Below are 26761 nucleotides of genomic sequence, written 5' to 3' on the forward strand. Positions count from 1 at the left end.
TTTAGTGTTTCCTATACCTTTAATTTATATATTCAACGTGTACATGATTATTTGTATTAAGCTGCAGATTCTACAGGACCAATTATACACCAGCACTCCCTGGTGAACCTGGCATATAGTGGATACACAAATGTTTGTGAACAAATTGAAGGGAAAAAATCTAGCCAGCCAAAAGTGCATGCTCTGTCTACAACCACAACAATTTCCAACACTCCATCATTAGAACTCGCTTTGTAACCTTTCTTCTCAACAACAAAGTTAAGCTTAATGAGAACTTTAAATACTTACTCTCCTTGCTTTCAGGCTCATTCTGTTCACCAACACATGTTCCTGATGGATTCAGCTGCCACTGTAAAAGGGCACAAACTTTTTACATGTATGTTTAACAAGGATTTAATAAATAGCATTTCAGTACTCTGTTGTCAGAATATCAAAACTTTTCTTTTTATGTCATAAAAAAGAGTTGGCATGTTCATACCAACCAAGCCCTAATAATGGCCCTGAATGATACAACTTCTGCGATCAGAATCAATACTTTTAGAGAAGGAAGAAACTTAAAAATCCTTTACCTTCAATTTAGAGGTAAGGAAGTGGAAGACCAGTGAAGTATAGCTAGCTACACACCTAGGGCTGCACACTGAGGGCAGCAATAGAGTTAAAACCTGAGTCGGCCTGCTCAACACTATAGAATTTCCGCCATCCCACATTCTGTCTCCAGGTTCTACAGCATCTTACGATAGCTACAGAAGGCCTAGATATTAAGAATGAAAATATGATCACTGTTATCTTGTATTTTAATATAGTCATATCACACTACAGATCATATCTCCTCTGATTTCAGTTTTCCATCTTAGCCATTCACAAGGAAAGAGAGAAGCCTGGAGCAGGGAAGAGAAAAACTGAGTGTGATCAGCACCTCATGGCACAGCCCTTCCTTTCTCACTTGGCTAGAAGTCCCCATTGTCAGAATCACTAATGATTTGACCAAAAAGGCCTCATTAGGCACTATCTCTAGAGAAGTACAATTCAGTATACAGTGCCCGGGTCCTCTTCCATAAGCACCAGGGAGTTCAACAGATCAACTAGCGAATATCACGATGCTCGGTGGTGGGGTAGGGAATAAGATACCAGATCAATCTTTTGCCATGTGCAAAAAAGTCTTTGGAAAGGAAGGACATCTAGAACTGGTTGGTTCCCTGGAGAAATGGGAGCACCAGGAGAAAAGAGGATTTATAAGGGGTGGGAAATTATATGTGAACTTAAAAAAAAAAAAAGTATGTTTCAAATCATGTCAAACCATTAAAATCCATTAATTTGGGCAAAGTAAAAACTAATAACCATGAATGTATATTTAAGGATAATCATAAAAAGAGTAATTCTAACTGTAAGAAACTTAGAAGCCATTTAGGTGCCTCACAACAGGGGAATGTTTAAACAAGTTATATCTACAAGTTGGAATATATTGAATCATTAAACATTATCTTTGAAGAATTATCAAGACGGGGAAAATAAAACAACATGTTAACAGTAGTTATCTGTTGTTAGAGTTGTCATTATATGTTATAAGTTGTCAGAGAATATCTGTTCTTTTTTTATGTTCCTAGTCCTCTACAATGAGCATATATCACTTTCATAATAAAAAAAAATGACCTAATAAAGCAAAAGCCACATGTATTAAATAGAAAAAAAAAAAGATTCTAAATAAATGGACATGGGCCTACACTGGTAAAATCTATTCTTGAAAATACTGTTTCTCAGCCCTAACCTAGCCTGCAACAATTCCACAGAACATACCAATTAACTCAAGGTATATGGCAACACACCAAAGAGAAAGACAAAACTTTTTCAAACAAAATTAATTTCAATTTGCTTTAATTAAAAAAAATATCATTTTTTGGATACTCCTATACTACTCTTGACAATCTAAAAATAAGTATCATCCTTAGTGATATTCAAATTTAGAATGAATTATATCATGTTCGTCACTGGTATTTACAAAAGAAGGCATTTAGTGAAGCAGGTAGCTGAAACAATTGACATCATATTGCAACCAGGCCAGAGGAGGGAAAGGATGAGAAGATGGGGAGAGCTAACTGTTACTGGAAGGAGCACAGAGAAGAACCATGCACAGCTGAGCGGGGTACCCCTAGTGGATCTTGGCCCATCTCTGCCCAGGGGACTCAATGCCTTTGTTCCTGTCATTGTATCTCCCCTTCTTCTGATCTCTTCATGCTCTTCACAGTGGCAAAGCTATTCAAATCCACGAGTAAGCAACATATTTCAGAATTCACTTAATCTGTAAATCACACTCCTGAAGAGCTAGGTCATTTAATCTTTGTGGAGAGAATGTGTAAAACCTATTTCTTCCCACTCTTCAGGAGGAATGAAGACATAGAAAACAAAAACAGAACTGGAGATTTCCCTTTGACTAGCTGGATGTAAGTTTCTGTTCACTTTTACAAAAGAGGCACCTCTCTCATCTCTCTTTTCTTTCAGGGCCCTCCTTAGGCTCAGGTCATGATCTCGGGGTCCTGGGATCGAGCCCCACATCGGGCTCCCTGCTTGGCAGGGAGCCTGCTTCCCCCTCTCTCTCTGCCTGCCTTTCTGCCTACTTGTGATCTCTGTCTGTCAAATAAACAGATAAAAATCTTTTAAAAAATCATTATAAATTGGGCGCCTGGGTGGCTCAGTGGGTTAAGCCGCTGCCTTCGGCTCAGGTCATGATCTCAGGGTCCTGGGATCGAGTCCTGCATCGGACTCTCTGCTCAGCAGGGAGCCTGTTTCCTCCTCTCTCTCTCTCTCTCTGCCTGCCTCTCTGCCTACTTGTGATCTCTGTCTGTCAAATAAATAAATAAAATCTTAACAAAAAATCATTATAAATTTAAATAAAGCTGGAAATAAAAAAACAAAAATAAATGACAAAAATAAAAAGGGTAAATATTTATAATACTGCACACACAGAGAAACTAGACAATGTTTTATAGTTTTAAACTTTTAAATATAAATTATAAATATAAATATATAAGTGTATAAGTGTATGTATTCATATATAGAGAGACAGTTTAAAAAGTATCTTTTTGGTGCCTTATATGTTCCAGGGACTGTGGATTCAAGACAGGAATGTAAACTGGAATTTTTTTTTAAAGATCTACTTATGTATTTGAGAGAGAGAGACAGAGAGAGAGAGAGAGAGAGAATGTTGGGGCAGGGGGAGGGGCAGAAGGAAAGAATCTCAAGCAGATTCCCCACTGAGGGTGGAGCCCAATGTGGGGCTCAAACTCATGACCCTGAGATCATGACCTGAACTGAAATCAAGAGTCAGTTGCCTAACCAACTAAGCCATCCAGGTGCCCCGGTAAACTCAAAATTTATAAACAATTATATGCTTTTTATACCCACTGCAAATTCTTGCATTTAAGTGTTACATTAAATGTCAGAATTATTATTAAAAGCAGCATATGATTCTGAGCAGGATCCTTTTGCTCTATAGAACACTGGGACGGCTGATAAACTTCTATTGGCACCTGTGGATGAAATGGCAGTAATGTATCAATGACAATTTCCTGAGTTTTGTGGCTGTATTATGGTTTTGTAGGAAAATCTACTGGTATTTGACAATGATCTGGTTATCATGTCAACAAGCTACTCTCAAAGGTTTCTGGGGGGAAAAAAGTTCTTTGTAACATTCTGTAACTTTTCTGTATGTTTGAGATTGTTTCTGAAAAGAAGTTTTAAAAGAAACCTACATAGTGGAACAGTTAAAAGTTCTAAGTTTTCCATGAACTACTTCAGTACCTTTTTTTTTTTTTTGCAATATTAAATCCCTTCTTTTTCTGATCTTTCCCATGAGAAACATGTATCATGAGTGCATGCGTGTGTGTGTGTGTAAGTCCCTCTCTTGGGTAATCCGAAACTATTTTCACCTCTATTTACCACCCACACCAGAAGGGCAAGGGAAGAGGTGGGTCAGAGATTTTCTTTTGTTAGCCACCAGATGGCACCAAAGGGACTATTAATTTAAAATCTGTAAGATCAAGACTGCAATTCTCTAGAAACCTATTAATTCATAAGACAGAAAGTTTAAGCTGAACATTTGTAATAAGGTGAGTGCTTGCACATAAAAAATAAACTCAGTAATAATATTTTGTTGGAACTCTTTAAAAGTGTGGGAATCACTAATTTAAAATAATCAGCAGGGTACCTGACAATATAATAGAAAGCATACTTGAAAAAAAAAAATGTGTTATCTACTTACTGTAAATTTGCTAACACCCTCAAGTTCCCCAAATCTCATGTAAGAGATGTCTGCCTTCTTTTTTCCAACATCTACATCTCCGGCATAGATCTGGTTTATGCCTGCTCCTTTAATTAAAGGCACACACTCATCACATGGGCACTTTGTGACAAAAATCATACTTCTTTCTTCCGGTTTTATTTCTTGACACCTACGAAAGATGTATAAATATTAAAAAGTTGGCTTCCACAAGGAGAGTTATATTTAGAGAAATCCTTAAATACTAAAATTGAGCTGATTTTAGAACAGATTTATGTTATAAACAATAGTAAACTTTATTCTAGCCAAATTAGAGAATTACAAACATATAAACTCATGAAATGTTAATATACAACCTGAACATGATAATTAAAATTTAATGATAATTAAAATTCATTTATTTATTCTAAGCAATCAGTAAGATGTTCGGTATTAGATTACAAATAAAAATGGGCAGACACTGGAAGAGAGCGGGGGAGAAGGAGAACAAGAACAAGAACAGTGCCATCTACATTAAGAACTCTGTAATGCCACAGTTAGGGGCTGGAACTAACATCCTCCTTACAAGTTCACCATGGGAGATTAGACATTAGCTCATCATGGGTGCCAAAAGATCTGACCCTTACCTAGTACCTACTGGATATTTAATAAATGCTTGTTAAATTGCTAAATGAATACATAAAATCTGCTTTGAGTTACAATTACTTTACCTCTTCCCTGAGACAGGATGCTTTACTTTAACAAACATTTGGCTTTGACAGATTCATGCCTCCATACAAATGAAGCAAGTCAATCTGTAACGATGAGCCCAAGGACAAGACCGGAGAATTAATTGTTTGCTGGGGTAGTTTAGCACTAAGGAATGCTCTCATCTGCATTTGCTTGTTCTGTGGTTTCCACTGCTCTCAGTCAGCTGTCTTATACCACTGCCAGCCTTCCAGATCCATCTTCCTAGTTCAGACCCATTCTGTTTGTCTAGATCAGGGTAACAGAATTTTATGCATCTTGTCTACTTAATATACCTACAAGATGGTCTTGAAGCATCTGGTGCTGTCTGAAGCAAGAATAGCTTCCCTTCAAGTAAGCATGTCCAATTGCCACAGTGGTGACTACCAGACTTTCAAAATTCAGCTCAAATGTCAGTTCCTCCTTGCAGCTTTCCCTTCATACTCCCCTCAATCTGCCACAGTCCCTGAATTTCCACAGGACTTTGTGTTGGCCTTTCCCAGAAAACCCATCATCTTAGCTTGAACGACGAAGTCTTACACTGAGGAGCACTATGACCTCCTCAAGGACAAAAGCCATCCCTTACTCAGTTTTGAATCCCTTAAGATCACTCCCTTAATGGTAAATGTGGAGAAATGTTTGTGGAAATGATCTAGATTAGCATCTGAAGGGAGATAATGCAAGTTATCATCTCCAACAAAAACCATGTTAAAGCAATTTGGTTCAGAATAAAATCTATATATTCATAGATACATGTGCTCTAGATTTAGGAAATAAAGGATATCTTACAATTTGGAAATAGGGAAGACCCTAATGACAAACTTCAAGCAGTTGGATATTGGAGACAAGGAAGACAAGAAAAAAATAGGCTCATTCAACAAATTTAAAGGCCTGGAGGATCTCTGACAATGGCGTCAGGTCAGGCAGCAAACAGCAGATATAACCAAAGTTATACTTCTGAAAAGAATATTTCTTAGAATTAAAATTAATTAATTAATTAATCTAAAGGAAAACTAATTTCAACTAACCCTTGCCATGTTTTGGTTTTTTTTAAGCCCTTCCTATGCTTTCAAAAAAAGACATGCAAACGAATTTCATACCTAAATGTCAAGGCATTCTGCTCCGCATGTACAATGTATCTGAATTTCCTTATTTCTCTGTCTTTCTGTTTGTCATCCATGTGTGGGAAGTCAGCATACTCGGATCCAACAGGAAAAGCATTATAACCGCATCCTATGAAGTACATCGCGCCTGTTCCATCACAACTTCTCTGTGGTAGTGAGCAAACCAACAAAGGTGAGTTGTCAACATTCAAAAAAAAAAAAAAAGGCAACTGAAACTGTATTTTAAAGCTTGGTATCACACTTTATATAACTAATTCCATTTTCTATGACAAAAAAAATCAATCTTACATTCTTCTACTGCAGTATTGTCTTGTCAAAGCTAAATTTCAAGAAGACTGATCATTTCTGATATAAAATCTCAAGGTAGTCCTTGAGATTAAACACTGGCTTGAGATTAAACAGTCCTTGAATTAAACACTAGTTTAATCAAAAACTTGTTTAATTCAAATTATTTCATTTGATTCCGACATCTCTCCCCAAATAGGTTACAAGATCCTGGAGAATGGAAACCATGTTTTATGCCTCTTTTCTGTGCCTTGAAGTAAACCTTTTAGAGTGTTCCATATATAACAGGTCCTCAATAAATAATTGTTAATTTCATATATGCTGTTCTGCCAGTTAACAAAGTCAGAAATTCTAAAAATATTTTGAACAATTTCTATTATTGAACTAAAAATGTGCTATTGTGATACAGCTGAAAAATAAAAAATGTGCTTTCCTTTTTAAAAACTTTTTAAAAGATTTTGCTTATTTGAGAGAGAGAAAGAGAGAGCACATGCAGGGGGAGGGACAGTGGGAGAGGAAGGAGCGGACTGCCTGTTGAGCAAGGAGCCAGATGCTGGGCTTGATCCCCATGACCTGAGCTGACAGCCAACTGACTGAGCCATCCAGATGCCCCCTGCAAATGTACTTTCCTTTAATATTCATATTTATTGAGCCTCTATTGTATGTTTATATATATATATATACACATATATAATAGGCATATTATATATATATATTTATAATTGATTTTTTAATTTAAATAGCTCTTTTTTATCTCTCATAGTCAATGGCCTATTATATATAATATGAATGGTGTATCAGTTACTAGAGTAAATGCTGTACAAATCATAAGTGTTTATAATAATTTGGAATATGCTGTAAACCTTGGTAAATTTCAATATATTCTAACTATTCATGTGATAGTTTCAACAAACTCATTACTATGACCTCTTCTTTTAAAAAAAAGATTTTATTTATTTATTTGACAGAGAGAGAGATCAAAGTAGGCATAGAGGCAGGCAGAGAGAGAGGGGGAAGCAGTTTCCCTACTGAGCAGAGAGCCTGATGCGGGGCTCGATTCTAGGACCCTAAGATCATGACCTGAGCCAAAGGCAGAGGCTTAACTCACTGAGCTACCCAGGGACCCCAGTATGACCTCTTTATAAAAGTCTTAGTTATCATGCGCCAACAAAAGCTTACAAATAAAATGTTATCTCTCTAGTAATAATAATAAATTATTCTTGAGCATTTACTACATGTCAAACATCATGCTGAGTTTTATATGTATTATTTAATTTAATCAATCATCACAACAACCTTGACAGTAATACTATTAGTTTTTCCATTTTTTGGATAAGGAAAATGAGGCCCAGAGAGATGAAACTTATCTAGGGTCACAATGCTTAGCAACACAGCCAGAATTCAAGCCTGAGTTGCTAGACTCCATACTCATGTCTTTCCACTTTACCATGCTGCCTATTATAGATAGCTTGACTGGAAACTTAAATTCTTACAAGCACTTGAGAACCAGATGTTAAGCCAAAGCCTGCTGGGCTTTCATATAAACAAATGAGAGTTCCAACCATAGGCCAAGCACTGTGTTAGGTGCCAGGAATACAGCTATAAACAAGACACAGAATCCTTGCCCTCATGAACCTTATAATCTGGAGATAAGAAATTGTGCACATAATTTCAACTGTGATGAGTGTAACAAAGTTGCACAGAATGCTACGGGAGTTTTTGGTGGAGGAATCTATTCCAGTAGGTACTCATAGCTGGGGTAGAGATAAGTAGAGTCAAAAGATCTTTTGAGGGTGGAATTCATAGCACTTGTTAGTTGATTATACGTGTGTAGTAACAGGGAACAGGATGGTGACCACTGATGAAGAAATAGGTTAGCAGGGAAGATACTAGATTGTTGGTTAGTTGAACTTGAGGGGCTTTTGATATATCCAGGGAAACAGTCAAATTATTTGCTGTTAAGTCTAGGAGGCAAGGCCTGAGCTTCCTACTCCTCTTTCAGTCAGACTTGTGGTTACTAAGTGTCTCTTGACTCCCTGCCCTTCCAATCCACGCCCACACCTCCAAGTCCTCATCAGCTCCTCTTTATTAGCTCCTTATTTGCTGTGTAGCCCCACTTCATTCCCCCTTTTAGTATAAATCTGATCAAATCATTTTCCCATCTCAAATATTCTTAGATTGTACTGTCCAACAGAGTAGCCACTAGCCACATATGGTTACTCTGAATTGAGACATACTGTAAGTATAAACTATATATAGGATTATGGAGAGTTACTACTCCCCCCAAATGCAGAATATTTTATTAATAACTTTTATATTGATTACATGTTGAAAGAGTATTTCTGGATATTTGATTAAATAAAATATATTCTTAAAATTAAATACATGTTTCTTTTATTTTTTTATTATTTTTTAAAGATTTTATTTATTTATTTGCCAGAGAGAGAGAGAACAAGCAGGGGGAGGGGCAGGTTGAGGGAGAAGCAGGCTCCCTGCTGAGCAAGGAGCCCAATGCAGACTTGATCCCAGGATCCTGGGGTCATGACCTAAGCTGCAGACAGATGATTAACTGATTGAGCCACCCAGGCGTCCCATGTTTTTATTTTTTTTTTAATGCAGCTCCTAGAAAATTTAAAATTATGTGTGTGACTTGCCTTTTATTTCTATTGGTTAGCACTAGAGTATCCCACTGTTGAAAAGATAAAGTCCAAACTCTTTACATGGCATACAGATTTCTTCATGGTCCAGTCTAATGTTTTGCTACTCTACTATAGAGTACAGTATAGCATGTAGAGTGCATATTATAAGCCAAATCACTTGAATTTTCCCACATTCTCTCTCATACCCTCTCCCTCTGCATGTTATCCTCCCAGTCATACTAATTTACTGTCTCATGTCTTCCTACGCATTCTTCAAGACTAATAAATAGCACCCTACCTCCTCCAAGAATATTTTACTCATTTCTCCAAGCAGCAGAGAGATTGCTCCTCCATGCCCTCCCAGTGCCGTGTTATAATTACAGTTATATACCAGTCTTTTTTTGTTCTCCTGTCTCCATTAATAAACTATTTAAGGCCAGGAAAGGCAGAAAATGTGGTCTTTAGCTCCTGTTTACTGTGGCACAGTGCCTACCCTGTAGGGGTGTTTAATAAATGTTTGCTAAATGAACGAGTCTATCTAGACACTTGTTGAGGGAATGATCAGCTGCCTTTTTTTTTTTTTAAGATTTTATTTATTTATTTGACAGATCACAAGTAGGCAGAGAGAGGCAGGCAGAGAGAGAGAGGAGGAAGCAGGCTCCCCACTGAGCAGAGAGTCCCATGCAGGGCTCAATCCCAGGACCCTGAGATCATGACCCGAGCCGAAGGCAGAGGCTTTAACCCAATGAGCCACTCAGGTACCCTGGGAATGATCAACTGTTTATACAATTTAGTAAAAGCACCCATACAAAATATTAACCCCAATGGGTCAATAAAATGTAATGCACTTAAGATCGAACTATGTTTAAACAAAATCAAGGTTAAATGTCTAAAGAATGATTTCTAGGGGTGCCTGGCTGCCTCAGTCAGAAGAGCACACAACACACAACTCTTAGTCTTTGGGTCATGAGTTTGAGCCCCACATTGGATGCAGAGATTTCTTAAATAAATAAAAACTTAAAGAAATTATTTTCATACTTACAGATTTTCCTTCTGCCCAGATGACTGCTCCAACTCCAGTTTTATGATCCTCTGAAAGATAAATGACATTTAACTCAGTAAAGATCAATTTGTTAATTTCAGAAACACATTTCCAAAAATAATATATATTGTTGAAACATAATTCATAATGTAGCAACAATCCTTGACATCTTCACTAATTATAGAAATACATTTTTATTATTAAATTTATTTAGTAAAAATTTACCACTGAAATAAATACTTTTAAGAACGGAATATGGAACTAGGTACTAAATAACCAGGCAGGGTCACTGCCAACCCAGTCACACATGATCTATATGCAGAGCTCATTAAAACGGCAGTGCCCACAGTCCAATTACTTCAAAGCTGCCAGAACAGAGTGTAATTTTATAGATTCTCCACTAAGCCAGTTTCTAAAAGACTATTTCTAACAGATGATGAAATTGATTTAAAAAGAAATTTCTGAAGTAATGGATTTAATGTAACAATAATTCACAACACTCAAATCTGTCTTCTACCATTTTTTAAACACTCTAACCATGGAAAATACATTTTGCAGAAATGTCCTTGCTAAGAAGGAGTTCAAACTTTTAATACAAACAAAAACAAACTTTTATTTGTTTTGTATTTGTGTATAAAACCCTTTCTTGACCTTCAGAGTTTACCTGAAGGGGAAAAGAATGGCAACTTAGTGAATAATGCTCATTTTGAATCAAGTGCCAGAAGTTTTAAACACGAGATTATAATTTCCTTGTAGAACCCAAACTTCTGCAACAAATAAAGCTGTATTTTTTAAAACCATTAATCTGAAACAGAAAGCTTTAAAAAACCAAAATAGAAATTCTGCATATCAAGGATTGACTTTTTCTACTAGTACTAGGGTAAGTTTCAAATTTCTAAGACAACTATACACTAATAACAAAAACATAGTATTTATCAAAATCTTAACAAGGGACTGATGTAGCTAAGTAGGTACACTTACACAGAGATGGTACCAATCATCTGAACTTACTCATATTGGTATGGAGTAAATGAAACTATGGTTTTACCCTATAATTTCCTAAAAGTTAATCCCCCCCGATGATAACTTTATCCTACCCAGGCATTAAAAATGAGTTTGCTTCATAAATAAGTTTTAGAAGTTATGATAACATAATGAAATCCCCCATCTTCAGTTCAAGTAAGCTCGGGTTTTCGAAATTATATCACAAAGCATCTGTGCAATTTATCTGAAGCACTTTTTATGTACCATCTCATTTTTACCCTACAGGTAAAGCAGCTATTTCCTTTTCTAGATGAGAAAACAGGCCAAGAAATCAAGTGACTAAAATGTAGCCCTCCAGATGAAACCTACCCCTCCCTCTGATGTTAAGAATTTCTTAACAAAGGTTTCTCTCTATTGATTGCCCAAGTAGACAGTGGTGAGGGTTCCTGTATTTGTGAAATGTACAGCCCAACGTGGGAGGCAGCCAGGAAGGGGCAAACACAGAAGCACCTGTTTGCCATGCTGTGCTAGGTAGGAGATGAGGAGTGGAGGGTATTGGGAAGGCTTGTTCTAGAGTGGAGATTCATGAAAGAGATTGTGGTGTAAACAAAATGTTGTTCCTTCCAAGACCTTAAGAATATAACATGAGGGGGGAAAGAATACAATTATAGCTTTACGCTCATTACTAAGGCAAGTGGCAGAAGCTAAAAACATAAGATTATATTTGCCTGAAACACCAAAATCTTTTAAGCAAAATTATCCTTAATATATGTATAAACCTGAAATAAAAAAATGAGAGACTGAAATAGAAATTCTTCATGCTAAGGGCCTATTTTTCCTATCATTGGCACAAGTGTTTTTCATGTTATGTTTTTCCAGTTTCAGGAGCCACTTTTTCTGTTTCAGTCGGGGGACAGACTAAACATTGTCAGGAGGGGGAAAATGTGATTTTCCATCAGTATGCAGCTCTACTGTCTAGCTAAATCTAGTTACACTGACAGAACATCCTTTACTGTGCCTTTTAAGATCAGAATAAATTTCATCCATGCTAGATGGAGATTTCTCACGGCTCCAAGGCTGGATGACAGATGAGATCATTTCTCAAGAATCTTTTTTTTTGTATCTGTAATTTTTACAGAAATTGCTCCCCATGATCTGATCATTCACAAGGTTTTCTCTGTACATCCTTTGAAGGAAAGGTCAACTTATAATCACTGAGCCCAATTCCTGAGACTCTGATCACTGAAAGTCAGAGAATTCTTTATCCCATGGCTCTGGAACACGGGTGTGGCTATTTTGCCCCTGATTCTGGGGTCACATCAGAGTATGTCCGTGTGCGGTCCATAGCCCACTTCATCAGAATCACTGGAGGCTTGTTAAAAGGGAGGCCTCCCAGCTCCCATGGAAATCTGAAGCAACCTCTCCAAAGGAGTCAGGCGGGGCTCAGGAACCCATACTTTCCATGACCATCCCCTCTGATTCACAGGCGTACTGCAAGCTGAGAATCACCAAGTTATGATTTGAAACAGTTCACTTTTGTGGCTACTCCAACTTATATTCATCACCAAAGTTGTGGTTTAGGAGGAAAGCATAATCCTCAGCTTTGGAAAGCACTTAGTCTAAGGGAAAAGAGGACTCAAAAAAGATAAAAAATCACACTTGAACCAGATGGGTAAGAGGCAATGCCCTCCTCTCTTTTATCCCCCTCTAGAGTCTAAATGAACACTGTCACTTTTTTGCTAATTCAAAATGTCCTTTAACAAGATCTCTGGGGATCCTATTTATTCAGCATCCAAAAAGCAAATAGGCATCTACTTCTTAGTTACTTTTAGAATTCTGTTGTTAGAGGTTTTGGGATTCATTTTACTTGTGCATATTTTTGAATGAAATGGATTAAAGAAATGGTGTCTTCACTTTGTGAAATAAAGTCAAAACAAACTGAACAGAGTGAAATGAAAATTCTGGGTTATTCAGAGCACACACTATCATGGGGATAGCTACCTTGCAGGATTGTCCTCAGTGTTCAGTGAGATACATATATAAATTTCCTGGCTCGGTGCCTTACAAATTCCAGGTGCTCAATAAACTGTTACTGTTATAATTTATCATCAGTGAAGAATACAAGTCCAGAATTCCTTATCAATCCCTTATATCAAATGTTTTTTTGGGGACAGCCTGATGTACTTCTTTTGTGGCCACACCTGACCAAATATTTAGTGCAAATATTTGTACATTTTACTCCATATGTATGTGTTTGATTACAATGTACTGCTTCAGGCCCCTCCCGGAGAGCTGGGTCACATGCAATACAATACCATATTACCTTTCTAAAATCTGAAAAATTTTGGACTCCTTTTCATCTTGCTCCAAGTATTTTGGAGAAGGGATTGTGGACCATCTACATTTGGATATAAAAAGATTTCCTTTATCCATTCAACACACTGTGCTTCAGTGCTAAGGAAACGGTGATGAACACATGGCTCTCTTCCCCAGAAGAGCTGACAGCGGAGCGGACTGCATCCCCGAGACTTGCATCCTAGCCAGGATTGGGTTCCAGGCAAACAGTCACGCAAAATCAAAAATTTAACCTTGAAAAATTTTTTCAGTTATCCATCAAGTGCAAAAGCACAATGTTATGTACAAAACTCTGCACAGAAATAGTGGATAACTTTATAATTTATTACAAATTTATGAGATACTTTATAAGTATCTTATAAAGAACATGGGGACGAATTTGTATCTATACATTACCACCTCTTTTTTTTTTTTTTTACCACATCTTCAAACACTGGAATCATACATGGTATGATTCATATTCATGATTCACATTCATACATATTCATATTCATATGTATTCATATTCATACATGGTATGATTCATGATTCATACATGGTATGATTCTCCTATGAGAATATTGAGGAGATATTGAGATCAATTAAAAGAACAGTGCATGCCCATCTCACTCTGGAATCAGCTGAATTCTTATTAGCAAAGGGGAATTAGTGAATTATGGCTGTAACAGCTATTCCCATTTATTTCTGTCCTTCCAGAATGGTTAAGAGAAAGATTCTTTAGAAAGCTGGTTTTTTGGCCAAGACACTAGTGCATGGCCCACGATACAACATAATGACATTAAATCAGACTTTTACACAACAGTTGTTTGGAATCATACAGTTTGTGCCTATAGTAGAACCAAATTCTTTAATAAAAATTGAGTGATTATTAACCCTGCTGAAGATCAGAATCCCTTGGAGAACTTTAAAAATTCATAGGCCTAGGCCACATCCCTATGGACTCGGTTCAGTGGGTCTGGGTTGGAACTCAAGCATTTGTACTTTTAATAAAACTTTTAATGGTGATTCTGATATACTGTCAGTTGAGAATCTCCATTCTAGTGAAAAGTACTTTGATTGTGGTCTTTGTTTAGAATATACTGCAGACCAGTGGCATTTGTATGAACCTTTTCTTGTGATTTTCTTTCTTCTCCTTCTTTCTTGGGATAAGCTAAAAAATATCCTCCATTCATCAAAACTTACTCTACTGCTCCTCCTCCCTATATTTTTCCCCCCGCTTTCAAAGTTACATTTAAAAGTGATCATGATTTTACTTTGAAAAATCTTATGCTTGGTAAGATGTGAAAACATTGTTCTATAATTGGAAATACAGATGCCATCTTTCATCACAATAACGAAAATTCCCAAGTAACACTTTCCTTTTTCACATATACACTCATGGACAACTTAATGAAGTAAAAACATCTGTTTTTTCAACTTGCTGATTAAAGACATACCAGCAACTGGAAGAATTTAATATTCCTTTACTACAAAGCTATTCGTTATTTTGAATTCATATTTTTGTTATGAAAATTTTTAAAGTTTTTATTAAATGCTGAATACATACAAAATATTGACAACTCAACTAAAATGAATGATTTTAGTTCTCTCTCCTTTCTCTTTTTGTCCCATTTCTAGTGGAGGGCTCAGTGATTAATGAGATGACAAAAGCAGGAAGTGGAAGGGTCTAGATAATCAGTCCCTGATTTATAAATGTAGCACTGAAATTAAGGCCACAGGAATCCTAAAACTGCTCTAAGAGTTGCCTACTCAAGGGTTTCACTAACTTCACACATAAAATGAACAGCAAGACCTTAGTGTCTAAGAGTAAATGAACTCTACAATAGATGAGACGAATACCATTTTACTTCTGAGACAAATACAACCCAATCAGTCAGCCCCAATTTATGCACTAAGCATATAACTCACCAGTTCGATATGCCAATAACCTGGCCTGAACCATGCAGTGCCTTGCAATTTCTTGTGGCAAACTTTGATTGTGAATTTCATTAATCTGTTCGGGATTACCACAATAAAATCCGTAGTGCTTAAAGTTGGGCACACTGGAAGCTACTGTGGCCAAGAGTAGGATAAGGTCTTTCATATTTTGTCTTAGATTGCTAAAGTATGGATTTTCACATAGGTTCTCCAAGCCTATAGTCATCAGTATTTGCTTATGCATTTCTTCATTTGAAACCAAAAATAACATTTCATATTCTTTTATTCTTTCTTGTTTACATTCAGAATAAAAGTCAATGTTAGCATCCGGCAATGTTTTTGCAATTTTTTGAATAAAGTCACATTTGTAAGAGGTCTCCTCTACAAACTGCACCATATAACACACCAAAGGCTGAAGTAAGACACACACATGGGCCCGACTGTTTGACTTCAATCTTTCCACCGCTTTGGCATCTAACTTGGCATCTTCAGAACTAGAATCCTCAGTAAGCAAACTTATTTCTGGATCAGCAGGCCAGTATGAAATTCGGTTAACTCCAGCTGAAAACAAAATATGAAAGGCAGTTATCAGATCCATGTTGAAATTAAGGGCTTTCTTTTTTTTAAAGGTTTTTTTTTTTTTTTTTTTTTTTTTTTTTTAAGATTTTTATTTATTCTTCAGAGAGAGAGGGAGAGAGAGCAAGCACAGGCAGACAGAATGGCAGGCAGAGGCTGAGGGAGAAGCAGGCTCCCTGCTGAGCAAGGAGCCCCATGTGGGACTCGATCCCAGGACGCTGGGATCATGACCTGAGCTGAAGGCAGCTGCTTAACCAACTGAGCCACCCAGGCGTCCCGAAATTAAGGGCTTTCTTAATAAATCCACCTTATCACTGTGGTAGATCCAGTGGTCCCAATATAATAAATGTCTATTATGAAGTCAACTATAATATAGCCCAAAGGTTGGCAAACTATGGCCCAGAGGCCAAATCTGTCCCGCTGCCTGTTTTTTTTTCCCAGCTTGTAGGTTAAGAATGGATTTTATAGTTTTAAATAGTTGGAAAAATCAAAAGAATAGTATTTTGTGACAAATGAACTTTTTATGAAATTCAGATTTCAGTGTCTATGAAGTTTTACCGGAACAAAGACTCACCCATTCATTGACAGTCTCTGGCTGCTTTTGCACTACAATGAAGTAGTGGAGTTGAGTACCTGTACAGACACCATATAGCCTGCAAAGCCTAAGAGATTTGTTATATAGCCCTTTATGGGAAAAGATGGGTGCCTGGAAGATATTTGTGGAATCACAGGCTTTGCTCAGTGTGGTCCCCAAGCCCGGCACCAGAACTACATACTGTAGTCCTATAAGTAATCAAATGGCTGCTTTTAGAAAGATCATAGCTGACAACTGATATTGTTGAGAGTTTCATATTTGAAATAAATAATTCATCCATACATTAAAAATGTACCTATGGTCGGAATTCTTCCTTTGGGAAGCTATTCTAAAAAAAAAAAAAAGAAAGAAAAGAAAGAAAAATTCTAAATAGAAACAAACAAACAAAATCATGCATATATATCTAGTGCAGCACTGTTTAAAACAGTAAAAACATAGGGGTGTCTGGGTGGCTCAGTCAGTTAAGTGTCACCTTTGGCTCAGGTCATAATCCTGGGGTCCTGGGATCTAGCTCCTGTTTTGGGCTCCCTGATCAGCACAGAGTACCCTTCTCCCTCTCCCTCTGCTTCTACTCCCGCCCCTGGCCCCTGCTCGTTCTTTCTCTCTCAAGTAAGTAAATAAATAAATAGTAGACATATAGAAAAAACCTAAATGGCCAAAAGAATGTGAGGGCAGCAGTTTATATGAACGTGTTGGGGGGTGGGGAGCAATATCAATTTTTTTAAGCCCACAAAATTAAAGACAAAACAATTTCTTTTCAATTAATGTGACAGAAGGTTAGTAATCTTTAATGTACAGAAAAAACTGTAATTCATTAACAATACATAAGAATTGATGAGAACAATAAGGCCTCAAGACAGACAAAACAATATGATCAGACAATTTACAAAAAAGAAAATAAAACTAGGTAACAAACAGATGAAAAAAATAGTTTATATTTGAGAGGGAACAATTAGATCCTTTACACAGGGTTAAGCACTCAAATGATCATCAATTGATTAGTATTTTACAAAGAGACTCCTTTACTAGTTATCTCATGGAATTTCAGCTAGGACAGATTTTTATGATTGTGCCCAGAAGGGAAAAGACAGATGGCCCACAGAGTGTCCTGCATTCCAAGAAACAGATGAATTAAGAAGTCTTGGTTGAACAAACACACATTTCTATCTACACCCTGCTCATCCTGACTCTTACTGTAGCTTGGGTTATAAATCAGCTTTGAAGGCTCAGAGCTGATATCAGAACGTTTCCTGTGGCTGCATTTCACCTTCCCTCTGTTGGAGTTCTCACAATCCATTTCTACTCAGTGGTGATAGTCAATCTTTCACCTAAGCATCTGGTTTGCTTCTAGCAATCCTGATTTAAGGAGAAGAGGGAATGACTAGTCTCTGAACAAATGTTCATGTACCACTGGCAAATGCTACAGCAGGGGTTTCCAAATGTTTTGGTTTCAGAACTCGTTATACTCTTAAAAATTATTGAGGACCCTAAAGAGCTCTGTTTATATAGGTTATACCTACTGATATTTATTATATTAGAAACTTAAAAAATTTTCAAAAAAATATATATATTTTTAAAGATTTTATTTATTTATTTGACAGAGAGAAATCACAAGTAGGCAGAGAGGCAGGCAGAGAGAGAGAGAGGAGAAAGCAGGCTCCCTGTTGAGCAGAGAGCCCAATGCGGGACTCTATCCCAGGACCCTGAGATCATGACCTGAGCCAAAGGCAGCGGCTTAACCACTGAGCCACCCAGGCGCTCCTCAAAAAAATATTTTTTAATTCATTAAAAATAACAATAGAGAACCTACTATACTTTAATATAACACAGTTTAATAAAAAATAACTATTTTCCAAAACAGCATAAAAACTAGTTGAGAAGAATGGCATTGTTTTAAATGTTTACAAAATTCTTTATTATTATCTGGCTTAATAGAATACAGCTGGATTCTCAAATCTGCTCCTGCTTTCAATCTGCTGTGATAGGTTGTTTTCACTGAAGTATATGAAAAGTATTCAGATCCACACAGATGTATAGTTGAAAAAGAAGATTTTAACACACATTTCAGATAACTGAATATTCCTCTTTGACACTACATAAAAATTTGAGGGGTAATTTCTTAAAAGTTAGTTACAGTATGGAATCTGAAATATATCAATAAACTTTCCATACAACTATGTTAAAGTCCATTGGTTTACTGTGCACTTACAATGGCTCTCTCACGCATGCATGATTTTGTAGCATCCTACGTTGGTCTTTTGGAAAATACTGGTTTACCGACTTTACGATATTAAGACAAAGTACTGTTCGTTAGCATGACCATCATTAATATTACATCATTAGAGTCTTAGTGTTGATCTCAAGTGTTAGGAAGCTGTAAGCTCATGACGGTGGATGTAACTTTTTCAAAATTCTAATTTTCACTTGAAGACTCAAACTTTATCATTGGCAACAAATACTGTCAGTTTTCTTGGGAGTGATAGGTTCACTTATTCCTTTCTGAGAGAACATCTGCCACACAGTTTGTCTGTTCGCAGTGTTCCGTGAAAAAAAAAAAGTGAATAATTCAGTTTATAACATAAGCCTAAAGAGTTACGGGCTCCCCAGAAAAAGAAAGAGAAGAACATAGCTGGGGAGCCTGAAATGACTTCGCTTTCCAAGAGTATTTCTCCATTATGAACACTGACCCCAGAACCTTGCTTCTCACAAACCAATGATCCCGCATGTGCTGCTCCCATGGAATGTGTTCTTCTTCCTCTCCATCTGACCCGTCAAGATCCAGCTTAAGCCCCAGCCTTTCATTACACGACAACCTGTATAGATCACTATTACACCCCTCAATTCATATATCACTTAACAGCCTTTATCACTCATTTGGTACTAGATGATGTGTTACATTAAGTTGTAACAAATAATCCAAGCAGCAAATTGAGGGAATGGATTAAAACTGTTTAAGCCTTGTTTGGGATGCCTGGGTGGCTCAGTTGGTTAAGCATCTGCCTTCAACTCAGGTCATGGTCGCAGGGTTCTGGGACTGACCCCCACATCTGCTCCTTGCTCAGCGGGGAGCTTGCTTCTCCCTTTCCCTCTGTCTGCCGCTCCCCCTGCTTATGCTCTCTCTCTGTCAAACAAATAAAATCTTTAAACAAACAAAAAACTAAGCTTTTTCTTCTCCAGAAACTCTCCAAACCTGCTCTTTTTGGAGGAGGAGTCCTCATTACATAGGCATGAACGATTAAATTATTGGCCATTGGTAACTGAACTCAAACCTCAGAGGTCTGAGAAGTGAGACTGAAAGCGCCAACCCTTTAATTACCTAGTTGGTTCTGCTGACAAGCGGGCCCCCATTTATGGAGCTTCCCAAAAGTCCCTTCACTAACAAACTCAAGTGTGGCTGAAGGGGGCTTGTTAAGAATAACAAAAGACACCTCTATCACCCTCATCACCCAGGAAGTTCCAAGGGTTTTATTTGCTTTGTACCAGGAATGGGATGAAGACCAAATATATAACTCATATTCTAAGTCACAACATCAAAGTGCCTATGTAAAAGATGTAATATTTTTTAAATGGGAGAATGGTATGCATACTTACCTGGATACAAAACAGAATCATAAGCATAGCTTTAGTGAGCAGCCTGGTGTAGCAGAGATGGATAGTTAAACATTAATAATTTGTGCTTCTCCGTCCAAAGTACAGAGCAGTCCCTGGGAGACAGCTGCTCAGACAGGAGCTACAGAGCCCACAGTGGATGGGAACAGAAATGATGCAAGTGACTTCTAGGCCAGCATTTTTAGTTTTTAGGAGCAGTGTGCCTTCTCTATTCTCTGTCTCAGTCTACCTCTGGATGCAAAAGACTCAAGGCCCTAGAAGACAACAGTAGCAAAACACAGAAGATGCCTACACCCATGAAACAGCCACATGGAGAAAAACTGCCTGCTGTTCAGCAACACCTATGTTGGACTATTACATGGGTGATAAAGGTCTGGTATATTAAGCCACTGAAATTTCAGTGTTTATTATGATAGCTAGCATTAGTCTACTAATACACAAAGGCTCATCTAAACAGTGACAGGGCTGAGACCAGAATCCGTGTTGTTTGACTTTTCTTAGTATCAAACTATATTCTGATATGTATTCATATTTCTAAACGGTAGTGGTGTTTAGGCAATTTATCTTGGTTATTCTTAGATAAATACTATTAATCCCCAACCAAGCCTTATCTACACTTACCATTTACAATCATTTTCAAACAAGCAGAACAGGGTTTTCTGGAAAAATAAAGATCACAGTTTTTCAGCCTTGACCCATGTTTTATAAGAGCAATTTTTCCAGCATGTAAATCTTCACTAGAACAGTGGAGACCAACAATTTTCGTGTTTTTCACCACCACAAGACCAGTTCTCTTCACCTACATTAAAATACAAAATAATATTGTATTAGTGCTAACATCTATTTAAAAAAAGCCCCAAATGGAGTCACTCAAGCTAAGTCCACATCATTGGACTGAGATTTAATACCTAGTTGCAGTTTTGGCCTCTCCCAGGAATATAACCTTAACCAGTCAGACTGAAATTTCCTGGTCAGCTAGTGAGGAAATCCACCTGATAAACTCCAGCAGCCCCCCGAAGGAGCGTAACTCTGCCTGAAACAATCCACTTTTTGCTAGACACTTCCTTTTCCTGCCCCATCTGTAGAAGTCTGTAGAGGCCTATAGAAGCCTCCCCTTTTTGCAGTGATGAAGAGCCCCTCCCTATTTACTAGAGATGCTGTATGATTCACGAATCGTTGAATAAAGCAATTAGATCTTTAAGTTTACTCAGTTGAACTTGGTTTTTAACAGATTTGGTGGAAGCATCTGGATACAAAGGAAAATTCCTGATGGCTTCAGGGACAACAAGAAACACAAGCATGATACCCTCTGTCTTTCTTGCCATATCTAAGGGCCATAGGTGAGTTTCTCTTGGTTCTGGGCTTAAATGTCTTTGCACTGAGCTCTTAATCTGATTGCTTTTCCAGTCCAAAATCCCCCATTTGATTGGAACCCCCACCCCTTGACTTAGCCCCCAGATTCCATATTGGGAACTCCTTGTGGTTCAGTCTACAACTCCCCATTGTGTGGAATCTTAGGCTATAGTCCCTATTTGTTGAGGAGTGCTGGTTCAGTCCTTTTCCCAGTCCTTGATTGCATGTTAAGAATTGGTAGTGGTGTGCACAAGGCCTTCTTTTGGCCAGGCTAAGGTAAAATCTCTTGATTACTGCTGGTGTGTTAAGGTGAGCATGTTTGTCTTACATTGTGTAGGTAAAAGCTACTGCTAATCGGACTCTTGGCTGACCAAAAGCTGCCAAATTGGTGGACATGGGTTAAGCACTTAAAAGCTGTTAGAGCAGGGGCGCCTGGGTGGCTCAGTGGGTTAAGCCGCTGTCTTCGGCTCAGGTCATGATCTCAGGGTCCTGGGATCGAGTCCCACATCGGGCTCTCTGCTCAGCAGGGAGCCTGCTTCCTCCTCCCTCCTCTCTCTCTCTGCCTGCCTCTTTGCCTATTTGTGATCTCTCTCTGTCAAATAAATAAATAAAATCTTAAAAAAAAAAAAAAGCTGTTAGAGCAACTGCCACCAAACTCTAAGAATCCTGTGTTAGGATAAGCTGGTCATAGAGTGGGTTAGAATGACACTAGGTCACCCACCAACCTCAAGAAAATTTTGATGCAATTAGGTATAGGGTAAAACATCACACAACTCCCAACCCTGGTATAGCAGCATGTTCTTCTTAGCTATTAGTTTGGCTCTGAGAAACCCACTTAGCTTAAAAGTAAGTAGATAGCTAGACAGACAGATAGATAGGTAGGAAGACAGATAGATAGAGGAGTGCCTGAGTGGCTCAGTCAGTTGATCATCCGACTCTTGGTTTCAGCTCAGGTCATGATCTTAGGGTCCTGAGATTGAGCCCTGTATCAGGGCCCATGCTGAGTGTGGAGTCTGCTTGTCCCCCTCTCCTCCCCCCCGCTCTTTCTTTCTCTCTAGAATAAATAAAATCGGAAAAAAAATAAGAGAGAGAAAGAGAGACCCTTAAATTCCAAAGCATACTACCTTCTGGCACCCTTACTTATTATAAGTCTAAAAATTATAATCCTGGAAGCTAAAAGTATCTACAAAATGACAAAATCCTCCTAAGCTTTTTTGTACCCTAAGAAGTTGGCTTGGTAACAACCATCAGGTTGGGGACCCCAAGATACGGCCAGACAGAAATGTAGGTTGTACCTCCTTTACCACTAGCTACCGCTGGACAGAAAATATGGGTTAAACTCCATTTCTGGCTAGAGCCCTACCAAACTGCTAGAAGCCCTCAGATAACTAATAGCCTAGAATGAGATGGACACGGTGAGGAATGGTCCAGTTAGATAAGATCATTCAAGAAGAAAGGGTTTCCAAATCAAACAAACACAGTGGTATATACCTGTTTTAACTGGCATGCAGAAAGCTCCAAAAGGCTTCAAAATCCCAAAATACCTTCACTGAAAGATTTGTTGCAAATCACTTGTGAAAAATTAAAGACACAAGAGGTATATACAACAGAACTCTAAGACTGAGGTAACTCCTACTGTCACCCTCTATCCTCCTTTAATTGAGTATACCTTCATTCTAGTAATCCTCTGCCTCAATCTTCTTTCCAATCTTCAGGAGACTACAAGACCATAAACAAAAGTCCACCAAGTAGGTAGCCTTACAGAGACCCCTAGAACTAGCCTTGAAGGAGGGTTGACAGGGCTCCAAGGAAGTGTCAGGTAAATTGCTACCTTATTCCCTTAAACAGCCAAGGGAAAATAAAATGAAAATGATTTGAAAACCTTGATAAAATTGATAGACACCAAAGCTACACCGACTTTACACCTCACTACAAGTCTGCTGAGGGATCCTAGGAAAAACTGGCCAAAGCTGGCTAAGAGTGAGAACTCTTACCAGAGTCAGCTCTCCTGGATCTCTGTCTACAGTAACTGATAGAGAGAGAGAGAGTGAGAGAGAGAGAAAGAGAGGAAAAAAAAAAAAATCTTTTGAGCCCTCTCTGTGGACGCCTTTGAGTCCAGGGGGTTATTTAATACTGTCAGGAATATTTACTGTTTGTCTCAGCTGAAAATTGATAGGATACTTAAAAGGAGTTTTTTTAAGTAGCTTGTCCTGTGGTCAGAAGTTGGCCAGATTAAAAGCTGATATTCAAAGCCTGATCAGAGTTTTTCTTAGACATTCTCCCCTAAGCTAAAATAAAAAACTATGAACCCAGAGGAAAAGTAAAAACCTTCTCACGCTTTTATGGATTTACTAAAAAATTACAATGACAAAGAGCTCTAAATCTGTACACAGAAATCTTTTGATTTCCATCTTGAGTTGGAAATATTTTCCCTAATATATAAAAGCAAATTGAAGATGATGTGGTTGGGGGGGACCAACCTATGATGTCATTTAAGTTACAACCCAATTCCTTGAGAAATTAAAAGCAACTGTTCTTATCTTACAGATCTTTACAAAACCAGAAATGCAGCTCTAGAAACAATTCAAAATCCACCTATTCTTTTTACCAATCCCCAAACCTCCCATATTTATCTCAAAAGGCTTATAAATTGTTTTGGAGGAACTTAACATTCTTTCCCTGTGCCTTTGAGATGCACATGTTTTACCGGATCTTCCCCAGGAACTCTAATCTAAACCATCCCCAATTCCTAAGACTAAAGAAAAAAAGGGGAGAGGGTGGAGGTTTAGTATAAATACAAACTGCTACAGAAGCTCCCTTGCCCAGAATTTAGTTCACAGCTTTCATAAAATTGTTTGTCATGGCCAAATATAAATGCTAAATGTCTTCTCCACTGCTTTCTCTCCCAAAATGTGGGATCAAGAACATTTCTTTCCATTCCTCTTTCCCTCTCTGACCATCCTTTTTCCTAATTCTTACAGCATGAAGGTCCTTATGATTTTGTCCATATTTTGCCTTGCTTTGGCCTTGTATCTCGGGCCGTTGCTAATCCAACTTCCAAATGACTGTTGAACTTGCCCTGATGCTGGTGATTCTGCAGTTCTGCCTGTCACAAACTTCTCCCTGATTTCCAACACCTGTTTCTCCAGAACAAACCCTGTCTCTTGTTAACAACCCAGGGAAACATTCATCCAAGCTCTGTACAAAGGAAGGGACACAAGGTAAGAGCAACCAGAGTAAAAACTGCCTGTACAGTCTAAGCCCCTTAAATTGTACTGGTTCCCTGGCTGTTACCTTTCCAGTTCTGAGCCAAGATTCAAAAAGGAATTACAGGAGGCATACATGATTAAAAATTAGCTCCCTTCCCTGGTTAGGAGTGAGTATGAATGAGGCTATGATCAGGAAATTTTCCTTAACTCTTTAAAGTATTACAGAATCTGCTTTTTAAAAAACAGCTGCCCAACAAAATCCTTGGGCCCTCTGACCAAAGCTGTTCTTGGTAATGGGATGGCCCTTGATTATTTTTTGGCTGAACAAGGAGCTGTCTGTACTGTGACCAACCCCACTTGCTGCACATGGATTAATGCTGTGGGAAAGCTGAAACTCAGCTGTGAAACCACCGAAAGAGCCACCTGGCTTAAGAAAGTGAATCCTTCAGTAGGGTCTTCCTTTAACTTATTTAATTTTGCCTGGTTTGGGTGTTGGGGACTGCAGCTCGAAACACACTCTAGATATTGGGGACTACCCTGCTTGTAATAATCATAGTGGTCTCTCTGGTTTGTTGTATTCTCTCAAATACAGCTTTAAATGTGTGTTCGCAGCCACTAACTACCAAACAAATCATTTACCTGAGACTGGAACATCAGAAAAGGAATGAAGAGAATGACTTCCTTTAAAAATGTGAACTTGAAGTCATGGTCTGTGAATACCACAAAGATTCAAAAAAAAAAAAAACCAGCGAAAACAAAACTAAAACTCATGTCCTATGAATACCACCATAGATGATCAACAAAAACTCTAAGAATTTCAGAGCAACAGCAAGGGATGGCACTAATGCATTAAGTTTTGATCACATCTCTCAGGTGGAGGGGTCTCAGCAACCAAAAGAAGGCCCCAAATAGAGTCACTCATGCTAAGCCCACACCATCAGACTGAGACTTAATGCCTCACCTAACTGAGGCTTTGGCCGCTCCCAGGAATATAACCTTAACCAGTCAGACTGAATTTCCTGGTCAGCTAGCGAGGAAATCCACCTGATAAACTCCTGCAGTTCCCCAAAGGAAGGTAACCCTGCCTAAAACTATAGACACTCCCTTTTCCTGCCTGGTCTGCCTGTAGAAGCCTCCCCTTTTTGCAATGAGGAAGAGCTCCTTTCTATTTATTAGAGGGGATGCTGCTAGATTCATGAATCATTGAATAAAGCAATTAAATCTTTAAGTTTACTCAGTTGAACTTTGTTTTTTTTTAACATATCTAATGATTATATCACAGATTATACTTGATTTATTAATAAAATAAAAGTTCTATTTAGTTCTTGATCTGAACCCAGTTTGAACAAAAGCACATTTCTCATTAGGTCCAAAGACTTTTCTGAAAGTTTAATGTTGGCTTTATACCAGAAATTTTCTAAATCTAGGCATTCTTAACTGAACAATGAACCATTTAATTATCCATTAATTTTTCTGACTGAAAAATAAGTACACTTTAACCTAGGAAAGGGTGAGAACCAAGTTGATTTGACTTGTTTCTTACAGCATCCAGTCTATAACTATTTAGTGTTAAGCTTCTATGTGGTAATAACAAAAAAATGTAGGAAACCCTGTGGTTTTATACATGGATAAGTGAAGCCCAAAGAGATTATGTGGTTTTCTGAAAGACCCACAGATGGTAAAAGGCAGAAACAAAGCAGAGGTCATCTTAAATTTTTAAAATATTTCAAATACTGACTAAATAAAGATAGTTCTCAACTTCTTTCTCAAAACTGACTCTCCCAATTTTTCACACTATGGCAGTCTAGACTAATGTGGGTAGGTCCCACCTTCTACAAATACGTAGATTATTTACAAAAAGTTTTTTTTTTTAAGACTTTTATTTATTTGTTTATTTGACAGAGGGAGAGGGAACACAAGCAGGGGGAGTAGGAGAGGAAGAAGCAGGCTCCCCACTGAGCAAGGAGGCAGATGTGCACCTTGATCCCAGGACTCTGGGATCATGACCTGAGCCAAAGGCAGACACTTAAGGACTTAGCCACCCAGATGCCCCTACAACAAAGTTTTAAATGCA

At 37.9% G+C, this 26761-nt stretch overlaps 1 protein-coding gene across 5 annotated transcripts in view; it reads right to left on the minus strand.

Moving 5' to 3' along the window:
- Positions 1–26761, minus strand: part of CDADC1 (cytidine and dCMP deaminase domain containing 1) — a 46554-nt gene that overhangs the window by 7910 nt on the left and 11883 nt on the right. For all 5 annotated transcript variants that reach the window (XR_006606950.1, XR_006606949.1, XM_004775256.3 and 2 more), the window contains 6 exons: positions 20747–20924; positions 15337–15906; positions 10090–10139; positions 6100–6269; positions 4256–4445; positions 289–349 (listed from right to left, as the gene is read on the minus strand). Coding sequence is in view for 3 of the 5 variants with exons in the window: in XM_004775256.3 (XP_004775313.1) it covers positions 289–349; positions 4256–4445; positions 6100–6269; positions 10090–10139; positions 15337–15906; positions 20747–20924 (1219 nt within the window). In the remaining 2 variants the exon portion in view is untranslated. The remainder of the gene's footprint in view (positions 1–288; positions 350–4255; positions 4446–6099; positions 6270–10089; positions 10140–15336; positions 15907–20746; positions 20925–26761) is intronic.

This window comes from Mustela putorius, unplaced genomic scaffold (genome assembly GCF_011764305.1).
Source record: "Mustela putorius furo isolate JIRA1106 unplaced genomic scaffold, ASM1176430v1.1 tig00000461_pilon_pilon_pilon, whole genome shotgun sequence".
Classification (NCBI taxonomy): Eukaryota; Metazoa; Chordata; class Mammalia; order Carnivora; family Mustelidae; genus Mustela; species Mustela putorius.